General features: G+C 27.9%; 1 protein-coding gene across 1 annotated transcript; it reads left to right on the plus strand.

Annotated features, from left to right (window-relative positions):
* On the plus strand, positions 1 to 25,012 carry Rim2 (replication in mitochondria 2). The gene is made up of 6 exons (XM_083037412.1): positions 1 to 383; positions 6,446 to 6,628; positions 6,874 to 7,148; positions 16,594 to 16,712; positions 19,339 to 19,558; positions 20,670 to 25,012. The coding sequence occupies exons 1-6, from the start codon at positions 343 to 345 to the stop codon at positions 20,948 to 20,950; spliced, it is 1,119 nt and encodes a 372-aa protein (XP_082893538.1). The 5' UTR covers positions 1 to 342; the 3' UTR covers positions 20,951 to 25,012.
* Positions 25,013 to 25,320: the final 308 nt, after the last annotated feature.

The raw sequence follows: 25,320 nt of genomic DNA on the forward strand, positions 1-25,320 counted from the left end.
GGAATCCGGCGGCAGTGCGTGGTATGTTGTCGTCCCGGTCGGAGTCGTCCGTTGTTTTGCGTAATGTTAAAACAGTGTACGGTTGTGCATACGGTACGATTCATGTGTCTCCTCGTAATCGTCGCGAAAAGAGTGCAGTTTGTTCAGTTGTAAGTCGTTGTGTACTATTACGAAAACTGTGTCTGAGGAAACAGTGGCGTTATTGCGCGTCTCGTCTCGGTCTCGTCTCGGTCTCGTCTCGGTCTCGTCTCGTCATTCTTGTCCTCTGTGCGGCCGATCCGCGAGAGTGCATGCTATCTTAGATCGACAGCGGATTCTGTGCGTCTCTCGCGATCGCGCAGAATGTTGGATCGCGATACGGCGATACATCTCGTCGCCGGAGGGTGAGTATCATTTTCGATCAGCGCGCGCGCGCGGCCCGGCTTTTCTGCGTCGCGGCCTTGACTCGCTTTTAGGGCTGGTTCGGTCTCCTTTATTACGACTCGTGCTCGATTTACGCGATCCCGATCGCTCCGAGTGTCTTATTATGGTTAGCTTTCGCTGACCCCAGCCGGCCCGAGTGCGATTAAAATCAATCTCGAGAGATTGTCTTTAATCAGGAGCATACTCGATGTGTGTACGTATATGATAAGATACCTATTGACCTTTCTTTTATCTCCACATTTTTTCATCAATTTTTGATTAATTGATAATTAACCGACTTTTTCTTCGACAAAAATATCTCGGGAATGATAAGTTTTTGGTTACAACTTGATTCAAAATGAAGGATTGTGTGGGATTGAGAAAGAATTTTCAGGTATAGGATAAACAGATATTAAAATCTAGATTTGAATCAGTTGTTACGTGAATAAAGCACGTGTCTATTATATATGTTTGAAGGGAAATTGAATTAACATCGTCATTGCTATTTTTTTTACTCGTAAATATGTATTGTGTATGAAAAGGATATTACACGCTATAACAATTGTATAAATATTTTTTTAACTTGCCATCATATAGATATATTAGATGTAGATTCAAATTATTGCATCATGCTCTTTCTCTCTCAGTACTTTCTAAGTGAAAAGCAATATATTTATATGCCTATAAATAAACCTATTAAAATAATGAGATAGTAGAAATAGGGGAAACGAGAAAAACATTATTTTTTAATGACTTTTCAGAAAATTGATCAGCATGATTCAGCATAATTTTGTAACAACTCATTTATTTAATTTTGAGAGGATATTTCAATAAATAATTTGGTGAGAATTATAAAAATATTTAATGTTGAGTATTGAAAACTTGCAACAAAGATATTTTGTGTAATAAAGATACTTTTTTCTATTTTCATAAAAAATAAGCTCTAAATTAATTTAAAAAATCGTACACATCAAAGATTAGAACTGTGATATTTATGGAAAGTGAATTTATTAATTCAGTCATTAGAATTGTAAATAGATTGAATATATTATAAAACAAATTTTCAATTCTTAGGTTATTTGCAATTAAAATCTGAATTAAAATAACTTGAAAGGTCCACATTCGAGACAGAAAATAATTTATATAAGTGTAATGCAAATGCATCTTCGTAAGAAAACGAGATAAATTGATGTTATGGCGAGGACATGCATTTTATAACACATTACTGCGATAAAATCAACTCGTCTTTCTTATTTACAACGTTATGAAAACGTCGAATTTATTTTCTTTTCCATATCGAGAATAAATCATGATAAAATAAATATCCTTATATAAACGTTTTAAATTTCTTCCAATTTTATCGTAATCACAATTATAATTATCAGTTATACAGGGTGTTACAAAAGCATCGGATTTGCTTAGCACCATGCGATAGAGAATGAAAATCTAGGAAGATTTTTCCTCAACGAAAATGTCGAGGGAGGTCATCATTTTTTGCAAGTTCCCAATTTTTGCCATCATATATCTTAGTGACTAAGCCTTAAATTAAAATTCTATTAAATTAAACTCGACCTGAAATTAACCGAAGAATGCAGTTTTGTTAATATTTTAATTCCATAAAGTTTATTTTGCGAAAAGCCCTTCATTTTCAATCACTTATAACTCGAAAATTATTGATGCCTCGACATTTTCATTGAGGAAAAATCTTCTTAGATTTTCATTCTCTATCGCATGGTGCTAAGCAAATCCGATGCTTTTGTAACACCCTGTATATTATGAAGATGAAAATACGCACATAAATACAGCTTCAGGTATTGATATTATGTGTCTGATTCTTATCAAAAATGATTAAACTAATAATGCGCACATACGCAGTTGCAACCATAACAAAATTATCAGACAATTACTTCTAGTTTGATAAAATCTCTGCGTTTTAACTGTCTTCAATATGGCGTGTCATATATGTCATTTATGAGAACAATTGTAATGCGCAAAAAGAAATGCAATCAACAATTTTTATAAAATTACATATTTTGATCAACAATTTTTATTTCTTTGTAGCGATTGTAGTATCTGTTAATTTTTCTTTTCAAATCCTCATCAATAACATAAATTTATTGTCTCTATTTTTTATTATATTCACAATACTGTAATGTATATACGATAAAAAAATGCATCCTGCATTTGAAGGAAACCTGAAGCTGCATTGGACTAATAACCTTAACTGATTCTGAAACTAGTTTAATGATTTTTGTTGTTTATATTCGCGATATATATAAAACTGGTCTTCACTGAAATCGTTTACATATATAATCCTGATCACTAATAAAATTGCTGATAAAATCAAATCTCTCTGTGTTTATATAATAGGTAGAATTTTATTGCAGAGAGAGACATCAATGAAATATAATTAATAATTCATGGTATGATGTGAAATCTTTACATGGAGAAGAATATTTAGCTCTGATATAAACCGAAATAAATTTAAAACCGAGCTTAAAAATGATATTGTTATGTAATTCATACGATCAATTAAGATGTAAAAGAATTTAATTTATCTTTATTCATGATTATTGATTATGTATAATTTTTAAAAATAATAAGCTAACATATTTAAGATAAATAATCTTGATTAATTTATTCTAGTTAATTATTCTTCTCTTTTTTTTTTTACGTTATACTACCATATGTATCATTAAAGCTAAACTTTGATTTTCATTAATAATTAGTCATATTAATAATAGTAAATTAGTAATAGTCAATTAATTAATAATCGGTCATACTATATACTGATGTACTGTATACAATATATATTTGTTTATGTTTACGCTCATACATATTTCGTAAACAATAACATCAAATAGCTTACAATTAGTATAATCGGCCTTACCAATGCCGAAACACAAGATTCTTATTTACAAAATCACGTGTCAACTCACTCGGAAAGAAATTCGACGACGCAGTTATGCAAACGTGTATCAACTCACAATCAGTCGACGCTTGTGCATTCGCTACCTGGTTGCGCGCGCATACATGTACACACACACACACACACACATTATATATATATATATACACATACATATATACATAACACATTACATTTCTGCACGACAAGTTCTCATGTCTATGGAGTGTTCAAAAAAATTCATGATCTGAATTTTTTTTTTAATTAGATTAAATAATCTAAAGGAATTCCTTTAAACCTATACATACGATAAATTGGAGAAGATTGCATCATGATGTGTAATTTTCTACAGCAAGAAAGGATTATATATAGAATAAAATATATATGTGTAATTATATAGAATTATTATTATTATATGCGATATATAATATACAGAATTTTCAATGTCTAAAAACATGATCAATAATTAATGAAACTTATAAACTTATTTTTAGGATATTCAAAAACTTATTTGATGCAAGAAGTTGTATTTATTGATGCAATTTTATCGGATTAATACACATTTTTCAAAATTATTCCTTTAGATCTTAAAATCAAATTTATGTTATAATAAAGAAAATCGATGATTGTCATTAATTTTTAATTTAACTTAAATTGCTAAAATTTTAGTAATTAAAATTGAAATTTCAATTAGGATTATAAGATTAGTAAAGGAGAAATTTCATTTGTTCATAATCTCTTTGAAATTTAATTAAAATTTTTAAACTCGATTTTCAATATTTTATAATTTAAGAATTAAAGAGAATTATTTATGTTTCAACATAAAAACATCTGTATATTACAGTTTTTTGTGATATAATATCTGATATCTCTCTATTTTAAAAGATTGCTATACATATTATTAGAGCACCCTATATGTCGCATTCGTATTATGAGATATCGATCTCACGATATCGAATCTGGTATTTTCCTTCTTTTTATCCAAAAGTAGATCATTGAAAGGTCAAATAAGTAAATTATATAAAGAGACTAACATTTGTGCCGTTTGATTGATGATGATGGACTAAATGATTTGTTTGTCGGATTCTACGTCTTGGAAATTTCATTTCAATACTTTATAAATCTACAAAATTTGTAATATCAATTGTTTAAAAAAAAATATATATATATTAATATCAATAATCAACTGTCAAACTATTTTAAAATTCACAACATTTGATATAAATCGATTAATTAATAGTTACAATTAAGGACAAAGAATTTAGGGGTGGAGGGGGCGAGGAAATCTGTTCTTTATTGATTAAATTAACGGACTAAGTCCTTATTTGTCTTTATTCGTATTTATCATTTAATATTATAATTTTGCAGTTTTATAAAAAGAATAAATAATTGCGAAATTGATCGACGCAGAAAATTAATTAACGATTGTTAAATAAATGAGAAACTTATTATTTTATATCCGAATTATAGACTGAAAACGCAAAATGATGTATTTATCACAAGAATAATCTTTTGTTAATTTTAATCGCTAAGTTTCTTACATTATTATTCTCATTCATTTCAATTTGTGCGCGAAAATTTTTGATCAACACAGCTCGTTTTACACCGAGCGATGCAAATTCTATACTTAATATAATGTAGGATAAGAGTTAAGCGCAAGAACGTAAATACGTATCTGCTTTCTTCAACGCGGAAAGATACAAATTAACGATGCCCAATGTGTGAATCGGACGCTAATTTACGACAACGTTCCTCTGGAGTTGATAATAGATATGACATATACCATACAGGAAAGATTTTAAGGGCAGATGAATTAGACTAGTAGGCACTTTCAAAGATCAAGCATGTTTTTTCCATTAAATTACATTCAAGCTTGTACATTTAATCTATTTAGAAGACTTTTTTACGGACATACACCCAGAACATAATTTATCGTATTTTCTCTTACAATTAGCTTCATCGTGTACTTTGAGAAATTTTAAATTAACGTTTGCTTAACAAAAAATTATATAGAATGTCATTGCAATTTTAAAATTTTTCATGTTGAATATTTTGTTTCAAATTAAAATTTTATTAAAGTCATGAAAATATAAAAATAAAGGAATATCAAATAAAGAGGGTTTATTATTTATATTTTTAAACATAAATATTTTTGGCTCTTTCGTCTATTTAAGTTTAAATATATATTTTTGAAGTTTAATAAAATTTTTAGATATTTAATTTGTTATAATTTTTTCAATGTTATCAGTTTATCTACCTTTGCTTTGTAAACTTAATATATATTGAAAAACATTAAAAATTCAACAATAAATTTTACTAAATACGAATCTCGATAAATATAAACACGACATTGTTAACACGTTGCAACGAATAGTAAATGTTGATTCACACTAACATCGTTAATGCATAACATACTTTGTGCTTCGACACAAAATGATTCTTATAGATCTAATTGAAAAAATTCGTAAGGTTGTGTCAATGAAATGTAAAAGAATTTGCATCGACTAAATATTGATATTCATTTTTTCTCTCGTTAGAATCGTCATGCTATATTCCTCATGTTTTTACCTCCACAATATTCCATAATTTTTATCTTATTTTATTAAATAAAGATAAGATAATGAAAGAAGGAAACTTACAAGTTATTTATAAAATTGTAACGAACATTTTGTTTTCTCTGTCTTTATTTTATTGAACTATATTTTAAATGTTATAAATTATAACTAGTAGCACTTTATTATAATTTTTATGATTGATCATAAAACTTGATTGCATAAATGCAGTTTCATTTTTGTGAAAAAATAATTATGACTTTTTATATTAAAAATATTATGTATTTTATAAATTTTATCTAAATAACAAAATCATCGAGATGCGACATAATTTTATATACATACACATTTATAAAGAAAGAGAAAGTTTATTATTTACGTACATAAATATGTAACATTAAAGAATGAAATAACTGAATGTAATATCAAAAATACGGGGGATTATATACATAATAAACAAACATACTTCTGCAGATATCAAATATTGATTGTCGTGTGGTGGTGTAATCTCGCAAATAGATAACAACATTGCTAAGATCGTCACAAATCTCACATAAATTTCTCCTCCTTTCACATCTTCTAGAGTGGCTGGTACGGCAGGAGCGATTGTAACTTGTCCGCTCGAAGTAGTGAAGACCCGATTGCAGTCGTCGTCTTCCGGTTTTCATCCGCCGCCAGTAAGCAAAGAATTCACATCCGGACATCCCACATGCAAGGGCTCGCCGACACCTGAACAACGCAGAAGGCTATGCACTGGATACCCTAGGTAAAAAATAAGTGTAAATGTGTTATCATTACATATACAATATAATTATAATGCGCATTCGCGTTTCTGTAAAATTGTCATTAGATTCTTCGTTGGAAAATATCTCAATATGTTACATAATTGTCTCGAATCAAACCTAGAAATTTTGTATCGCGTGTCGAGACAATGCGCGTATAAAGGGTGAACACGGAAATGCAATATTATGTATTCTGAAATTTAGCTTTCTCTCTCTCTCTCATGTTCAGATATTCCAGCCATTTTGTGGCCCTCTCGCATTTCGGCGTCTCGACCTCGCCTCCGAATTCTTCCCGACACGCGCCGGGCATCTATCAGTGCTTAAGGTATATTATCAAGAATGAGGGAGCACGAGGATTATTCAAAGGTCTCGGTCCTAATCTCATCGGTGTGGCACCGTCCAGAGCTATCTATTTCTGTGCATACTCCAAGAGCAAAGTCGCATTCAACGCGATCCTACCTCCCGACACACCGATCGTTCATGTTTTCTCCGCGTCCTGTGCTGGTAAGATTACGCTTTTATAATAATATTAAGCTGAATACTTCGTCTATTACCACATTAAAATTCTCGTGTATATATCTGAGATTGAGTTTTTCATCTCTACATATACATATACGAACAATCGAATTTTAATAATCGATTCGTTTCTGAATAATATAATATCGTACTTGTCTTTTATTATGTTCATCATATTGGAGCACATCGACTCATTATGGTTCTCGTTTTTTGCAATTGCATCTTTTAATACATTGGCTCGACTCGTATTTTCTATCTTCAAATAAATGTGAATTTTAATCAAATAGAAACAAACGGAAATTAACTGGGCAAATTCACTATTTTTTAATTGATTTTTTAAACATTTTTATGACGTTTTTAACTTGCTTTATGTTAACATAATTTTAATTGTAATATTTTTATACTAAAATAATATTTGAGAATAATATTTAAATTTCTCCTCTTATTAATCGTTCGTATACATGCATTTCATCATTTATTTGAAATTTATCTTTAATTTAATTTTATTTTATTCGTTATAAAATTTCGAGTTATCGACCTTTTGAAAAATTTGTCAGCTACTTTTTTCAAAAGAATTAAATTTGGTTAGTATACATTCTGTTAGTATATTTTAACAAAAAAAAAAAATATATATATATAATAATAAAATGATGAATAATTATACATAGATTAACAAAATATGATCTATTTTGTGTTATTTTTTATATTTCATGATTTAAAATGTTGGGAAATTTCAAAGCTAATAATGAACTGATGCAAAATTATTTTACTTCTTATAATTAGACATCTAGTTGTCAGACAAACTTACAATATAGTTTATTATAGTTTTAAATTTTTACACTGAAACATTTTATCGATTTTGAAATCTTTTGTTTTATTATTTATTTGAAAATTCTATAGTTTTCATACGTTGACCCACATTTTTTGTCGATGCAAATATAGATTCAATATATAAGCGAAAATTAATTTTAATTACTCCTATTTCTCTCTCTCTCTCTCTCTCTCTCTCTCTCTCAGTCACTTTTAATTATTCACATATTTCCTGCATTGTGTTCTGATGGAAATTGTTGGAACGTTTATTTGCTGAAATGTAATTTAATTTCTTTTTTCTATATATTTTATATCTTTAAATAGTCCTCCAAAATAAACTAATCTTCTATCAATTAACAATTAATAATTTCACAATATAATAATATAAAAATATTATCTCGAACATAACAATAATATATACATCTATTGATCGACTATTATATGCGCCAATCGTTTATATAGTACGACTTATTACATCATGATCGTTAAGACGGTATTACATATTAATTTTTTCGTGTCACTTGCTTTAAACCAGCTCGTGTTGTTGCTTGCGAAACATTTCGTTGCGTACGCATAACCGCTTAAAATTATACTACAGCGCATATTATAAGTACCACTATTCTATATCTCTTGTAGCTATTTTTCATTGATCAACTACTATTTTCGTATCGTTCAGCGGGAGATAAACTATTTTTTCAAGTGATCACGACGCAATAACCGTGAGATAAGAGAGGATAATTATAATATATATACTCTCAAAAACAAATATAGCTATTTTATGAATAGCTTTTTATATTAAATTGTAATATATTTTCTTTCTATCACGCGTAAATTTTGAGAAATTTAGTCTTTTATTTCGAATGACAAAAATATATCGAATATAATTTAATTTTTAGAAAAGTTTAATTTGTTTATCGACACTTAGTCTCTCAATTGAAAGAAATGTCAAAATCGGAAAGTTTCTTGATTAAAATTTTTTAAACTGAATTTAAAGTTAAAAAACAATTTTGTTATCCTGAAAGTTTAATTTACATATAAAAAATTAGGCTATTTGGAAAATTATTAATCTAATATAATATATAAAAAAAGTATTAATCTGAAATTTAATGAATGTATCTCCTTAAAATATTTTTTAATGAATCTAGAATATTCTGTAAAAGAAAGGCTGAATTAGATAATAATTTTTTTTTTTTATTTATTCTCATCGTAATACGGCATTCGCTATATTATATCTATCTCATTACAGGGAATCATAATTTTTCTGATTTACATTCTTTTATAATGCATAATGCGTTGACCTTACTGATAAAGCAGAGAAAAAAAATAGAAAGCTCTGCAAATATATATGATAGTATCGCGTGTTGCGCTGTCGTATTATATTTCTCTTCAGCAAATCCAATCACCGGAGCAGCGATAGATGCATGACTATCTAACGTTCCAATAAAAAATATTTTGCGCGTCATTCACGCGTTTATCTTTAATGAATTTATCGAAGTACGAATATTTCTCATTGCGTTTCTCTGACGCATATCTCGAACTCCTTTAATGTCGATAACCTTCGAAGACATAGATATATTCGCGGACATAGATATAATTTCACAATTACTCTTTACTCTTGATGTACCAATCTATGTTCATTCATTGAATTTTCTAATATTTGATAATTACTCGAATACAATTCTTTTTGCTTATAATATAATAGAGTATATATAACAGTTGTAAAAAATATTCTATCTACTTAATAAATCGTTAACAATATGACGGATCGTCAACTTGTGTTGATGAAAATTAAAAAAAAAACTTTCTAAAGATAAAATTAAATTTTTAAAACTCAATTAATGTAATATATTTGAATATAAAACTAAAATCAGGTATATAATATTATTAATATAGCATTTATAAAAATAATTGAATAAATTACGGATACAATAAAGAGTTTGACAACTTAAATACTAAGCGTCTTAAAAATCGAAAAATTAATAACGAAGACATTTTAAATCTTATATATATAATTACAAGTTAATAATAAAGAAATCTTATATATCTTTCATTTAATATACAGAGAGCACTAGATTAACAAGTGTTCAATAGATAATCAGGATAATTAATGTCGTGTAACAAAGTATCATCATACACATAGATAAGTAAAGCAAAAATGTTCTAAATATACATATTTCTGTTATCCGTACACAAGCTTTTATGACACTTGGAGGCGGAAAATGCGCATAGGATTCTTAATAGAGTGTTCTTAAGATAAAAGAACCAATCAACCATTATCTGAATAAATATTTCTAGTCTAATGTTTAAACAGGCTTATTGTTATCTCGTGAGCTTAGTATTCTGCTTGTGTAGCGCCGAACTGTGTAGAGAAGATGAGCTTGAAAAAAAGAAGCAAAAATTGGTCATATAACGAATCAACTTAAAAATCCTATGTACCTCTTTTACATACCTTATCGTATCTCATTTACCTCGTTTTACTTTGAGATTCTCGCTCGAAATAGCCGCGACCCACGAAGAGTAATGTTGCATAACACGGCAATAGACTTTACAATGCGCACTTTTGTACATCCCTCGTTTTACAATTATAAGGTCCTGTGCACAATAGAGAAAATATTAGGAATAAGAATTATTTTAAAATAATAAAATCGAAAAACTCTGATATAAAAATACAAATTTGAGTATAAAGAACTAGTAAGGGCTCTAATAAATTAGTAAACGTCCTTTATACTCGAATTTGTATTTATGTATCAATTTTTTCGATTTTATCATTTTAAGATAATTTTTATTCTTAATATGTAATATTTATTCCTAATATTTTTTCTATTGTGCGCAGGGCCTAACACTCATAGATTATCCTATTTTACGAAATGCACTTTCTTTATGCATAGAAATTTACGCATGCTTGTTTAGAGACACTCGATACATTGTCAATAAGGCGAATTATACAAGAAGTTATTCTTGCGGAATATTGCACTTTGATCGGACAAGAATGACATTCATTGTAGATCTGTTCGCAGGGGAGCCATGCGGTCGGCGCGTGTGTCTCTTCTCGCGATTGTTTATCAATTGTGTGTCCATCGCTTTTACGTAAGCACGGACTATTCAAGAATTTTTTTTTAACGTAGATTCTTGACTGTTGAGATTTAACCTTAGTAAAACATTGATTTTACGCTATTTTGTGTCACAATTTCTCGATTCTCTATATCAGAATGAATTTTTATATAAAAAAAATTCTCTAAAAAAAATTATAGAAGATTATTTAATATATAAAATAAACAGGACAAAGTTTTTGTATAAATGCAATTCCTAAAACATATTTAAGAGAGAGAGAAATGTCTAATTTAAGATAATTAAAAACAGCACTTTAATTCTTATTGAAATAAAATAAAAATACTATAATAGTTTTTAAAAGTTATCAAATTTTATGCAAAATACGTTTCAAATCAAAAGTTTGTTAAATTAAATGATAGAAGTTATCACTTTCTTATTCGGTGAATTACGAGAATTTTATTTTTAAATTTTTGCAATACGGTTTATTAATATCTCGATAATTTTAAGAGATATAAACTCCAACTTGGACCAAAATTAATTTATTAATAACAACTAACATCTTTATACTTAAATAAATCGCTCGTAATATAATTATAAATAAAAAGAAAGAAATTTTATTTTATTTTTACATGTTAAATTGCGACAGCAACGTTGTAATAACAACTTGAATATTCTTATTTTTTTATTTCTGTTTGCATTTTATCAAACATTGATTGATGATCAACTATAACAATCGTTTACAACTATAACAATCTTAGAAGCTAACATAATTACTTCATTGACGATTGAATGTCATTTGTATCATTCACATCTCGCATCTGCGCGAAGCAATATATGTATATGATTTTGCCTCTTGGCTGTGAATATAATGCTATATCCACACACACATGTACGTGATATTTACAAAGTAAATATATAAAGCATTATATATAAAGTCATACGAGTATATATCTTTAGATCAATTTTAATGGATCCAGGACTCTCCTAATAATTCCTACCAGTCAGTGTTTGTCTTTGGTAGCTCGTAACGTAGCTCTCCTACAAACATTTTTCTTCAATAGGCTTAAATTAGTCTGAAAATAGATCGAGATAAAATCGGCTCATAGCTGGCGCGTTTTACAGATACTGATAGGAGGCTACAAAAAAAGGAAGGCAATACAGTTTATTAAACTGTAATTTTTTAGAAACGTGTAATTATGAAAAACTTGATAGAACATTTTATTTTAGAAGATATATGTTTATTGCGTATTATGCTATTGTATATGTGTGTGTGATTAAAAGATACAAATAATATTACAAATATATTTCATCAGTCATTTTTATCCATTTAATATTGATTATCGTTCTAATAATGTTAAAAATTTTTATTTATATCATATATACAATATATAATCAAGTTGATTATTACAAAAAATATAACGTGTCATTAAGCTAATATAATTTGGAAAATTTTATATATATTATTCCTTTAAATAGATATTCTTATATTATATCAATATTTAGCTTTTCGTGTATATTACTTTTTTAAATAATTTAATTAATTTTTTTATTAAATTAAATTCGACAAACACATTTAATCGAAAGTATGCGGTAAATATATCTTATTATTTTTTCTTTCTTTATTCTTTTCTACGATAGTTTTTTTTTTTTAATTTGAGACGTTTTAATAAATCCGTCACTAGAATGACATATTTTTGTTAAATTTTTTTTAACGGCATGCGCGTATATCGCCAAGATGTCAATCTGTTGACTTCACTGTCATCATTCATTGGATTCCCGTTTAGCAATTATAATTCGAATGCCTACACATGATACCATTATGATATATCATTTAACCGGAAATAAGCGTAAACAAACGATAAAGATTGTCTCAAACGATCACGTTTAAGTTTGCATTTAATTTCTTTGAAGCAGATCGTACATAGTAATTTTTTTTTACATTGTCAGTGATTCCAAACCTGTTATCTTAATTATATACGAATCGAATTTATAAGATTTATGAAAGTAGTTAAAAATATATAATTTTGAATAATAAAAAATATAATTTTGAAGATACATTATTTTAAATAATTTTAAATAAAATTATTTAATTTTAATTATTAATTTCTTTTAAAAAAAATTTATCACATTATTTTTAGTCCCTTCACAAAATTATATTTCCCTCCTTAATGTGTCGAATAAATATTTTTGAATTTATAATTAAAATATTAAAACTATTAAAATACCATCAAAATACCATTAAAACATATACATATATACCTATGTGCAACAGCTGCATATGTTTGCAAATGAAAGAATGTGTAAGAATGACATAATTGTAAGGTTTATTTTTAATAGATCCGACCTGATATTTAAAGAAAGAATGATTATATTATACGCATAATATCGATTTTCTACATCCAACCTTGAGTTGTTTTTTTTTTTTTTTTTAATTTAGGAAGTCACACCCAGATGTATTCTAGACGATCTTCCTTCTTTCTCTTCCCTTCTTTTTTTCATCTTTGTCTTTCCCTTTCCCTTTTTTCTTCTCCCTCTTTCTGTCTGTCGCGCCACTTTGCCGACAAGCAAGAGAGTGCCTCTCCGACAACGTGTTGCTATTTTTAGCCATCCTCACCACGTAATTCAATGCCCGGCCTTCTACACGCTTTGCGGTCGAACGTAAAGCGACAATAGCTCTATCGTCGAAGACTCGTGCACCATGCCGGCCGCAACGGTGCAACCGGAATTGCATCATGATTGACGATAATGTATGATCAGTAATAGAGTCGGCTTTCTGATGCATGTTTTTTCGACACGTTTTTTTTTTTCCCATCGCATGATTCGATTATAATTGTAAATAGCGTCGTTTGAAGCTCGATACGTCGCATTCGACACGAGGACATGGCATTTTCTTACACAGTTTCCTCCTAAAATTTCTTTACTCTTTTTTTTAGATGGTGTGTAAACAAGTCGATAAATTTAATATTATAAATTCCAAAAATAAATTCCAATAGCTAATTCTAAAATTTAAGAACCCAATTTGTTTATCAAGTTTATCAAATTAAATTGTAATACATTTAATGCTCTTGAATTATCTACAAAGTAACATTATAAAATAAATAAATATATTATTTTTAAATAAAGTATAATAATCACGATCTATATAGGTATATGTATAATTACAATTTATTTTTTCTTTAAATATTACATAGTTTTGCGATTATAATAATTGCTTATGTCACATTTAAACTTGAATGCACTTGAATTCTCATATTGATAGGATATTGATTTCTTTAAAACTTATATATGATTATTAAAATAAAGACGCGAAAAACATATACACAGTTGAAAAATTTGTGTTAAATTTAACAAATATCACATGTCCCAAACGGTCCACAGAAATTTTTGTGTTAATTTAACATAATACGGATATGTTAAATGATGACACGAATATTGTGTTAATATTTTAACATAAAATAAATGCAAACTTCAAGTAAACTTGAAATAAATTTTGTGTTAAATTAACATAGTTTTAATGTAAAAATTAACTAAAAAAATTGTTAATTTTACATTTTATCATCCCCACTTATATTATAAAGTAAAATTAACATTTTTTTCTGTAAATTTTAACAGATAAATCTTGTCACTAATAATATCGAACATATTTATTATGTAAAATTAAAAGTAAATACACATTGTGTTATTTTTACACTTATTTTCAGTTATTTTAATAATTTAACATTTTAGTTCAATTAACACAACAGCAATATGTTTGTGTTAAATATTTAACACAAAAATTTTAACGGGGACCGTTTCTAACAAGAAAACACAAATTTTCCAACTGTGTACACATATGTACATTTAAATATATTCATTAAAAAATTACGAAATATATTTCTCTACAACGTTTCTTTTGAGTGCAACTTTATATATTTAGTACAGATTTTCCCTTTTTTTTTCGAAACGTACATATGTATACCTGCTTCGAATATTATAGATTATATCGTATTCACGTATTTTGTGTGAGATATGTAACATGAAATTGCAATAGAATTTTATATTTGTGAAATAGTCGGTTTATTTTTAAATGTGTCAGTAAATCAGTATTCGAGTGAGAAATGTAACATGAAATTGAACAGAATTTTATACTTGTGAAATAGTCGCATTTTTAAATGTACGCCAACAAATCAGCGATCCTATTTTCCGGATTGAAACAATTTCCTTCAAGCTTTTCCGTAACAAATATTTTTAATTTAACTTTTTTTCAAGCTTTTCTCTATCGCTTTTATATAATTTTGGTACCTCTGAATATTTATGCGAAATTGCGTAGTCACGATGATATTATCAATCTTCTTCAGTTTCTTGATTTTTATTTCTCGATTTATACTGATTTTTTCAACACGGAATTGAATTTTGTGTTTCGTCGAGTATAACTTCCGATAGCGTAAAATGTAAACAAGTCGTCATGCGCATAATAAAGTACATGTTATATAATGTATAGTAGGTATTCTCTCGATTACGTAACTCACAATCAGATGAGTCTCGTGAATTATCCACATGTCTTTGGTGCTGTAGCACAAATAGTGTGATGCCCTAGTAATCTTTCACAAAATCGGGTTAATGAAAACAGCAAATCTTCTATACAATATAACTTCCTATACATTATAAGGAACAAAGCTCGCTACGCGTATGTAAAGACATTGAGAAATCACTCTTTTACAAGTAGCCAAGGAAAGAGATATTAACAATAAATAAAAATCAACTATCATTTTTTTATTATGTAAAAATGATTAGTTAAATATTCTATAAGAATATGCACATATACATATACTATAGAATTTCTAACGCTATTTAAATTTTGTAAATGCTGAACTTTATTTTAATTTTTTTATTGTATATTATATTTTTAAAAGATTAATTTCATTTCGATGGCAGTATTATTAAAGAGAAAACTTATTTATGGTAAACTTAAAAATACTGCACTGCACTCTTTCAAGAAGTACTTTCTCTCGCAGTATTATCAAATAAGAAATTAAGAGAGAGAGAAGAGGGAGAAATAATATAGGAAGTAATATATTGTAGAAAGAGAGAGAGAGAAAGAAATTCTTCAATTCGATACTTTTGTAGGATTTAAATTTCTTTTGCGTGAGAATTGTCAAAAATAAAATCAGCTTACAAAAAAGAACCGCGACACAATATATATAAATTATGTATAAATCTTTCTCACATAGTATTATTGTTACAAAATTAATTTAAAAGAAATGATTTTAGCCATATAAATTTCTTTTTTTATAAGTATTTGAAAAATTAATATTTTGTTCAAAAATATTCACGTTTAGATATTCTCAAAAAAATTATTTTCTCTTAAACACATAGTCGATTTTCTCAATATACACACGTAGAAAACGTCAAGAATTAATAATTTTGCTTTTCATACATGTAAATTAATAATATTTTATTTTTACAAAATATCTGTTGAATAATAAATTGCTATTCAAATTGAATTAATGTTCCGTTGGAAAAATAAGACATAGTGATCCATTCACATTACAAAGCATCGTGCGGATTCAATAAACGGTCATTCACTTTGCAGGTTTCACCGCGTGTACATTGACAAATCCGATTTGGTTTGTAAAAACCAGACTACAGCTGGACCACCGATCACAAAAAGTCACAGCAATAGAATGCATGCGGAGGATATATCGAACATCGGTAAGACAATAGATTTTATTTCTCGTTTCGCGATTAAAAATCCGAAAAATTCGATAAAACGTATCTCGTATTACATATCGATTCTCCCGAATATATATATATATATATATATATATATATATATATATATCATATAATTTTTATATTCACGAATTCCTTACTCTTAAATATGTCATTGCTGATCTTTCTCCCCATGATCTAAACATCTTGATACTCAAAATAAGTTTTATTGCTTAAAGGAAGCGTCAAAAAGGGAAAATCTCTCTTTTATAATTTATAATAATGCTTAAGAAATAAAACAAATAAAATAAAATGGAAAGAAAATAAATTACATAATATAGAAATAGCATTTAAATAAAATTAGAGAGAAGAAGGAGAAGTCTAATTAAAAGTAAGCGAAATGTCACAGTTATCTAACAATAAATGATAACTAGACATGTAATGCGATGTAGCATCATAATGTAGCACAGTTTCATATAAGATAAAAACTCTAAGTATATTGATATAAGATGATAGTTTAAAAAATAGTTAAAATTAAAAAAATAGTTTAATAATAAAGTTAAATATTATACAAAATATACACTAACTTTTTTAATTATTATAACATTTAACAGAAAGGTTAAATTTTGGATTTGTTTGATTTTTGACTTACATTTCCTTTTTAGACATACTACATCTATCACTTGAATTTTTCTAGAACCGACTATCTTCCTCCCCTTTTCCGATTTTTCTTCTTTCGTAAAAACTGACACAACTTCTCAGCATCGATCGGTTTCGCGAGGTCATCTTCAAAATTATGTCGCACGAATCGATGAAATAATTGTAATATAATTGGGATAACAAATTAAAACAAATATAAAACGATATAGAGGAGTGCACGAAATTAGCGATGATGTTGCAAGGGTATTAGATAGATATTTAACGAATGCTAGTTGCGGCCAAGATTATTTTCTTGATCACCGCGACGATGTAGGTACATATATGCATAACAATGTTTGTTAAAATGAAGTAGCTTTGTCGGATATAGAACTGATGTAATCAGTTTTTAATACGTCAGATGTATTGAAAGTTTCTTAGAATCGAAGAAATTCAGTAACTCGAAATTTGCGAGATACACTTTTGAATAATAATTATTACTTAATGATGATATAATCTTCTTGAAGATTTCATAGATTATTCGATCTGTTGTTTTATGCAGGTCTCGATCTTTTTTATCTCATCTTATTTAGTACAAAATATATAAACATTAGATATTCAATTAATAGAAAATAATGTAATAAAGTTATTATAAAATAAAGATTATATCTAATTCCTAGAAAGGAAAATTAAGTTACATGAAAATTAATTTCTAATTTAACATATATATAATGTATAAAGTAAATATATTCATTGTTCCTCGTAGAAAAAGATGAAATAACGAGAAACTTCGTATCGACACGAAATATTGCAACATATTATTTGCTTGCCATAAGTATCGTTCTGTGGACGTGTGTTAAATCGAGATTGTTTATTTGGAAAGAGTGACTGCACAGTACATACACGCACTGAAATCGCACTCGGCATCTCGGAATTGAGCCAGTTTTATAACTAGCGCCATGATCTGCGAATAGTACATCTATGTAAAAATATCTTAAAAAATATGTTAAGTAACGCACGCTCGTGTAGTCAATAGATCTCTATATTTTCTATTTCATTTCATCATCTCTGTACGTTATTGCGTTACTCCATGTGTAAAATTAAAGCTGAAGTATCGATCGAAGCAAAAGCGTAAAAAATGCACTTAAAAAATTAAAAATTAACGTTTGAAAATATACATGTAAATTAAATTAAATCATAGTAATGCACAATAAGTAAGTCGCACATTTTTTCTTCTAACTTGAGAGTTAATAAGATGATAATTAGCTTATTTTGTATTATATTAACTTATTGATTATTGATATAGGTCTATATATATCATTCGAAATATTGTTTTATCTACTTATGATGTTTAATATCAACACCGATCTGTTTTTAACAGAAATATAAGCGGCATCTCAAATATTTTTAACTTTCTTATCACAGATATGAAGGCTCGATTTAAGAATAGCATTAAATCGAGCACGCAGATATCACATGTTCGCTGTTTTGGGAAAGATTCAAGTTTAACATTACTGATAAGATGTGTCATTTTTGATCGTATCACTATTATTCCATTGCTCGAAGATACCATGTAAGAAAATCGTGAATCTTATGATTTTTTTTTACTAACACGCTTAAATAGTAAATGCATAGTCATCTTTGTACGATTGTCCTATTTACATTATATAAACCTAATTCTCATGAATTATTAATATGAATTAATTATATTAAATGAATTATATGTTACATATATAAACTATTTAAAAAATCTGTACTTGAACAATTTGTTAGTCTAATTATTTAGTATCTAATTTTTTTGTAATATAGAACAAAAGCAGTATGATTTCCAAATTATTAATTGACTGTTATTGCACAAATTTAAGAGAATCTATAAAATATTTATTTGACGATTACACATATCAATGCAATTTCGAAAGAAATTATTGTAGATACAAAAGAGCTTTAAATTTATATATACATATATATGTTTTGATTGTTGTGCTTTTAGGGTATTCTTGGATTCTATAAAGGCATCGTGGCGTCCTACGTAGGCATAAGTGAGACTGTGATACACTTTGTGATATATGAAGCGGTGAAAGCATGGCTAGCCACGCACAGATCACGAGCTTCACAAACAGACGACAGAAAGACGTTCCGCGACTTTATCGAATTTATGGCAGCGGGATCGTTTTCGAAAACAATAGCGTCATTCGTTGCCTATCCTCACGGTAAGAATATTATATTCGTAATTACGACATACTAGTACACATGGATTAATTAAATTTGTTTAACTTTTTGTTTTGTGTACTTACTTTTAATTTTATTTACTTGTGATCTATATGTTGATATCACTATTCGAACAGCAGCTCACAGTAGAAGCTAATTTCAATCAATGCTTAATAATTTTTTATTTTATATAAATAAAAAAAATTATATTTATTGATTATTTAAAATTATTAGTAGCATAAATTTGAAAAAAATAATTTTTGTGCATTTATCTATTATCTTTTAGAATTAACGAGTGATATCTTAACTTTCATTACGGTCGCATAATTTCTCCCGTGTCAGATAAGTCGCAGAGTATAGCTGGATAATGTTTTGATTTCATTGAGAAGAGTAGTATATATTTCTCTTTCTATATCTCTCATTGCCTTGCAGAGAAGATATTCCGAGTTGTTCTAAAGATAACGCGAGCCACGCAACGCGTGCCAAACACGATATGCAATTACGCTTTGCATACTATTTACGAATTCGTTCGCGACATTTCGACATTTTGTTTGCATAAAATAATATGCTCATCCACATCTATCATGCTTCATTCGCGTTTTAAAATCATTTTGCAAATCAGCATTATTATGCACAGATTTACATACGTTTTCTAGCAGAACATATTCAGAGAAGAGACCATTTGTATACCATTATATTATCGAGCCATTTTGTTATGACAATAGGAAACCAATTTTATCATTATACGTTTCGAATGCTCTTTTATTATTCGTACAATAAAACCATATTGTGTTGTCACAGAAATCTTATATAAAGAATCTGTTTTCGCGCGTTATACTTATACATATACGATTATAATTATTTAAATTTTAATTTTAAAAATTGAGAAGGATTATATGAAAATTAATCTGATCTAAAGATAAAATTTCAATTTAAATAATTTAAGTGATATATTAACATAATTAATAAATAAATAATAATTTTAAGTAAATAATTTGTCACCAATTATAGGTTTTCATAATTTCCCAGATTAAATTTTCGATAATAATTTTACAGATTAAATGTTAGATGCGTAAAATTAAAGATGGATATAAAATCTCCTATCTTTTTCAGAAGTCGCAAGGACACGATTACGAGAAGAAGGTACCAAATATCGGACATTTTGGCAAACTCTGAGCACCGTATGGGCGGAGGAGGGCACGAGAGGTCTCTATCGTGGTCTTGGTACCCAGCTGATCCGGCAGATTCCGAATACCGCCATCATAATGGCAACATACGAGGCGGTAGTTTATGTGCTGACCCGACACTTCCGGCCCGTCACGGTGACGACATCCAGTACCGATGCGGCATCGGAATTCTACAGTGAAGCTAAAGCGAAAAGAGAGTTGGCCTAGGACTTGCTTACGGCCCCTGAGTAAAGGGCCGTCCACCAATCGTTTCCCTTCTGCAGTAGGCGAATATCGCGCGTATATTCGGAGCACCATCCTAAAATCTAATCGTACATCTAGACGCAACAAGAGAGCAGCTCGACGTTGGAGAAACATGCTCGATGTCATAATCCTGGGGTACTTAAAAAGGCACCGGCGCATTGATTGCACTCTGTGCTCTGACAGTATAGCAAAAAGTAGTCCTTCCTCCTTTCAGGTAGCATGTACGTACCCGAACATGGACCCAGTGTATCTTCAGGAAATGAAAGAGAGAGGTAAAGTTAGAGAAAGCAGATGTTGTTTAATAATGTCGCATAGACGCATAGGAAGCTGAGACTTCGCTTCTCGCGAACTCATGGATGCATATGAATGCGAAAAAAAGGCTTGTGCTATCAGATTTATTCGAGAAATAAGATTATTTTTTTGCTGTAAAAATCGAACTCCAGAGTCTGAATTCAGAATGTGTGATGTTAATAGTCACTTTAAATTTTAAGTACCTCTGACGAATTTTGCTTATTCTCTATTTCACGATTTGCAGGTTTTTTTTGCATCTCGTATGTTGATCTTTTAAATTTTTTGTTTATAACTTATAAAATTAAAGATGAAAAAGGAGATGCAAAACTGCAGATTTATGTAGAACACTTGTTATTATACAGTGCTCGATAGGAGTAACAAATATAATCACAGTTTCTGATTTTGCGAATTATGCTAGACGTTTTTAAGTTACTTTAAATGTGACCGTTATGTTTTCATTAGAAACGAATTATCTTATCTAGTTCTGATCCTGCAAATAATATAGATCCACTCCTTGAAAACTTCGACATACTTCCACTTTAGAGCTTTAGTAAGATTCGTATTGGGTGTTTGTAACATTGTGATAAGTATTTCAATATTGAATTCTATGATTAGATTTTAATAATTATTTTTTGTTCTATGTTTTACTTAAATTTTAAGCAATGTTATATCAAATAATGATTCTTGAACAAGAACTTCAAAAATTATAAGTTATTTTATATACTGCATCTCTCAACAAATGTTACTAAAAATAATACATTTAAAAATGATTCCCGAAATATGTAATCTATATATAATACTTATTATGATCACAGATTGATAATAGATTACTAATTCAAAAATTAAATGTGTGAAAATTATTAATTTTAAATGTTGTAACAATATTAATATAATTTCAACAGTTTATATTTGCTATACCAACAACATTTATTATATAAAATTATGTACAAGATAGCTTTTAAAAACTCTTGGAATTGACTGTATTACAATCTATAAAAATTCTCATGTGAAGAAATCTTACGTGTCTCTAAATTTTGTTTCGCTGCAAAAATCTAAAAAGACTCAAATCTTTTCAATAATGCTTTTAACAACTTTGCAATTATTCATGACAGAAGTATATAATTGTGTGTGTGTGTGTATTGTATATATATATATATATATATATATATACATACATATATACATACATACACACAACAGAGAAGGAGGGAGAGAGAGAGAGAGAGAGAGAGTATAAATAATTATGTTTTAGATTTCTCTGAAATAAAATAATACCATAAACTTTTTTAAACAGCCTCATAAATTATAGGTACAATCTGTCTTTATTATAACGATACATTCTGTTTGTTACATATTTTCTTTATATTATAATTTTACTACATTTTTCACTATATATTATTTCACTATATACTATATATTTCAATAATCTAATTTTATCAGGTTTTTATCTTGTGGTTTTCCTCGCTGATATTTCGCTAATATGTGATAAAAAATTATTTCTTAATAAAACAACGTATATTTTGTCAAATTTGCTCGTAGACAAAAGCAACAATGTTAATGTTAGAATAACTACCAGAGAATTAGCGTATATTAGGCTGTTCTATTTTATTTATGTAGAAAGATGTCGCATCGTTATGTACATATTAAATCATAGGCCGTAGATGTACATTTATGAGCATTCACATATTAAATTAGTTATATATAACATCGTATGTTGTATGATCTTTAGCTGAAAGAAGTATTATAAGAACATGAAATGGATATATTTAGCATACATCTCTTACAGATCTGTTATCGGATAAATGAAACAATTTTTACATTTGTCACTATTCATTTTTTGAACTATCCTGAGATATGTGCGATTAGTTTTAAAATAAGGTACTAAGAAAAAGCGGATTTGTTAACTTTAAGAAGATTATTGGGTAGGAGATGTAAAAATAAAACGTCAATTTTTTCATTTTATTTGGAGCAAGTACTATAAGAATGTTAAAAGACAATTTCTCTTAATTCATTCAGTTTTTATTTTTATTTAATTTTCTCTATTTTTTCTTGTTGAAGCATAATGAAAGATTATTAATTTTATTTTAGAGATTTAGAATTTTAATCTCTAAAAAATGTTTAAACATTTACAATAATAAACTTAATATTATAATAATATCATATTTCCAAATGCGTGCTATTATATTTCTATTAATTATCAATATATGATATTGTTTCTGCACAATGGCTAATTTTTTAATATTGAAATATAAAATTAACATTTTATATCAACATTTTAGAGTTAAACTTGATATATGTTCCGCGCACAGTTTTATAGTGTTTAAAAATTTATACTATATATCATTTTCTGAAACTATATATTTATGCTTGCATTCAGTCAGACGATACTTTGTTTATATCATGATTTCGACAAAGAATATCAAAAGAATTCTGATCTTACAATAATTAATGCGTATATTTCAGTAATTATGTAGAGAAATCTGTCTCTATACGTAAAGAAAAAAAAGCTGTGATTTTATTTTACCTATTATCAGTGGAGCTTGGCGCTTAACAATTAAACAACATGACAAATTATACAATGTTTATATAGAGTTTATATGTGCTGTTCTATAAGTCGCATAAATTTAAAAAGAGATAGCAAACAAAAAGTAAACATTTTAGAAATAGAAAAATGCACTCGATTTTTGCTCGATCTTTCAGTTTGAGATAAATTTTAGTAAAAATATAATTATATGATAAAGTTAATATCATTAAAAAAGCTGGTGACAAATGAGTTGTCTCATTCAATTCAGTGTTTAATTTTCTCATTTCACTGATTAATTTTAATTCGCCCAATGTCTAACAGAAATATGCGACTTCTAAAACAACTCATGTGATTGATATATTAACTGTTAATATCTTGTTGAGATTTCATTATATTGTTGTTAATTGTAAATGCGCAAGGAATGCAGATACTAAGTGCCAGGTTATTAGTCATTATATAAGAATATCATCCATCTCTTAAAAGGATTATAAAATAATAGAAGAATCAGATACCAAGTTGTAAAGTGTGTACAGATATTAGATAGAAAGTCATTATTGGAATTAAACGATGAATTTTTCTAATGAAGTTGGAGACGAGAGAAAATGTAAAGAGAATGAGAGAGAAAGCGAGAGAAAGTTTCGTGTATTCACGAGAAGCGAGCGTTTCGTTAAAGACTGATGTTGTACAATTACTTAGCATATAGTGTGAGAAAATTATTGTGTATATAAATATATATATACAGGGTCCTGTATAACTGGGGTAACATCTTTTTGAAAAGAATAAAGAATAATCAAAGTTTCTGAAAATTTATATGTAAAAAAATGTATATTAAGCTTTTCCATCTTTATTCTCTAAATTTGTAAAATTTTTTATTATTATTAATCCATATTCTGGTGAAATGAATTCAATAATTTAATAGAAAAATTATTCAAATTTGTCGTATTTTAATAAAGAGGAAGGATCGTTAATTTTTCATTTTGCAAAATCGAAATTTTCTAAGAAACTAAGCCTCGCATGAAAACATTTCATTTTATGTCAATTAATTTTTTTTATGTAAATTCATTACCCCTGCCCGATTGTAATAACAATTGCAGGGTACTCTGTATATGAATATATCTTATGATACCTTGTAAGATACAGCTGTATAATTGTACCGATAAATAAAATCTATGTGTATATAAATATCTCAATAAAAGTAAAACATAATGTTATGTCGTCTTAGCTTATCATGATACATGGAATAAATTTTTCTAAAGTAAGAGTATGACAAAAGCACGAATAACGAATAGTATTATATTTGTTCCCACATTTAATATCCAATATATTCCATGTTAATATCCATTACAGTAGATTTATTTTAATGATAATGGAAAGTTTGATTTATTACATTATTGACATTATGTTTCTTTTGTATGTGGATACTCGGCAAATGTAATGAAAATAATTTCTTTTAGATCTCTACAGACTTAATTTTAGAATAAGAAGATTAAAGATATCGAAAAATAGATTTAAAAAATAA

Source organism: Prenolepis imparis, unplaced genomic scaffold (genome assembly GCF_030444845.1).
Source record: "Prenolepis imparis isolate NDT839.2.m4 unplaced genomic scaffold, iyPreImpa1.0 SCAF_5, whole genome shotgun sequence".
In the NCBI taxonomy this organism is placed as follows: Eukaryota; Metazoa; Arthropoda; class Insecta; order Hymenoptera; family Formicidae; genus Prenolepis; species Prenolepis imparis.

Coding starts and splice junctions, on each gene's coding strand:
- Rim2 (XM_083037412.1), top strand. CDS start 343: ATGTTGGATCGCGATACGGCGATACATCTCGTCGCCGGAGG. Junction 6,629..6,873: donor CTATGCACTGGATACCCTAG/GTAAAAAATAAG, acceptor TCTCATGTTCAG/ATATTCCAGCCATTTTGTGG. Junction 16,713..19,338: donor GGAGGATATATCGAACATCG/GTAAGACAATAG, acceptor TTGTGCTTTTAG/GGTATTCTTGGATTCTATAA.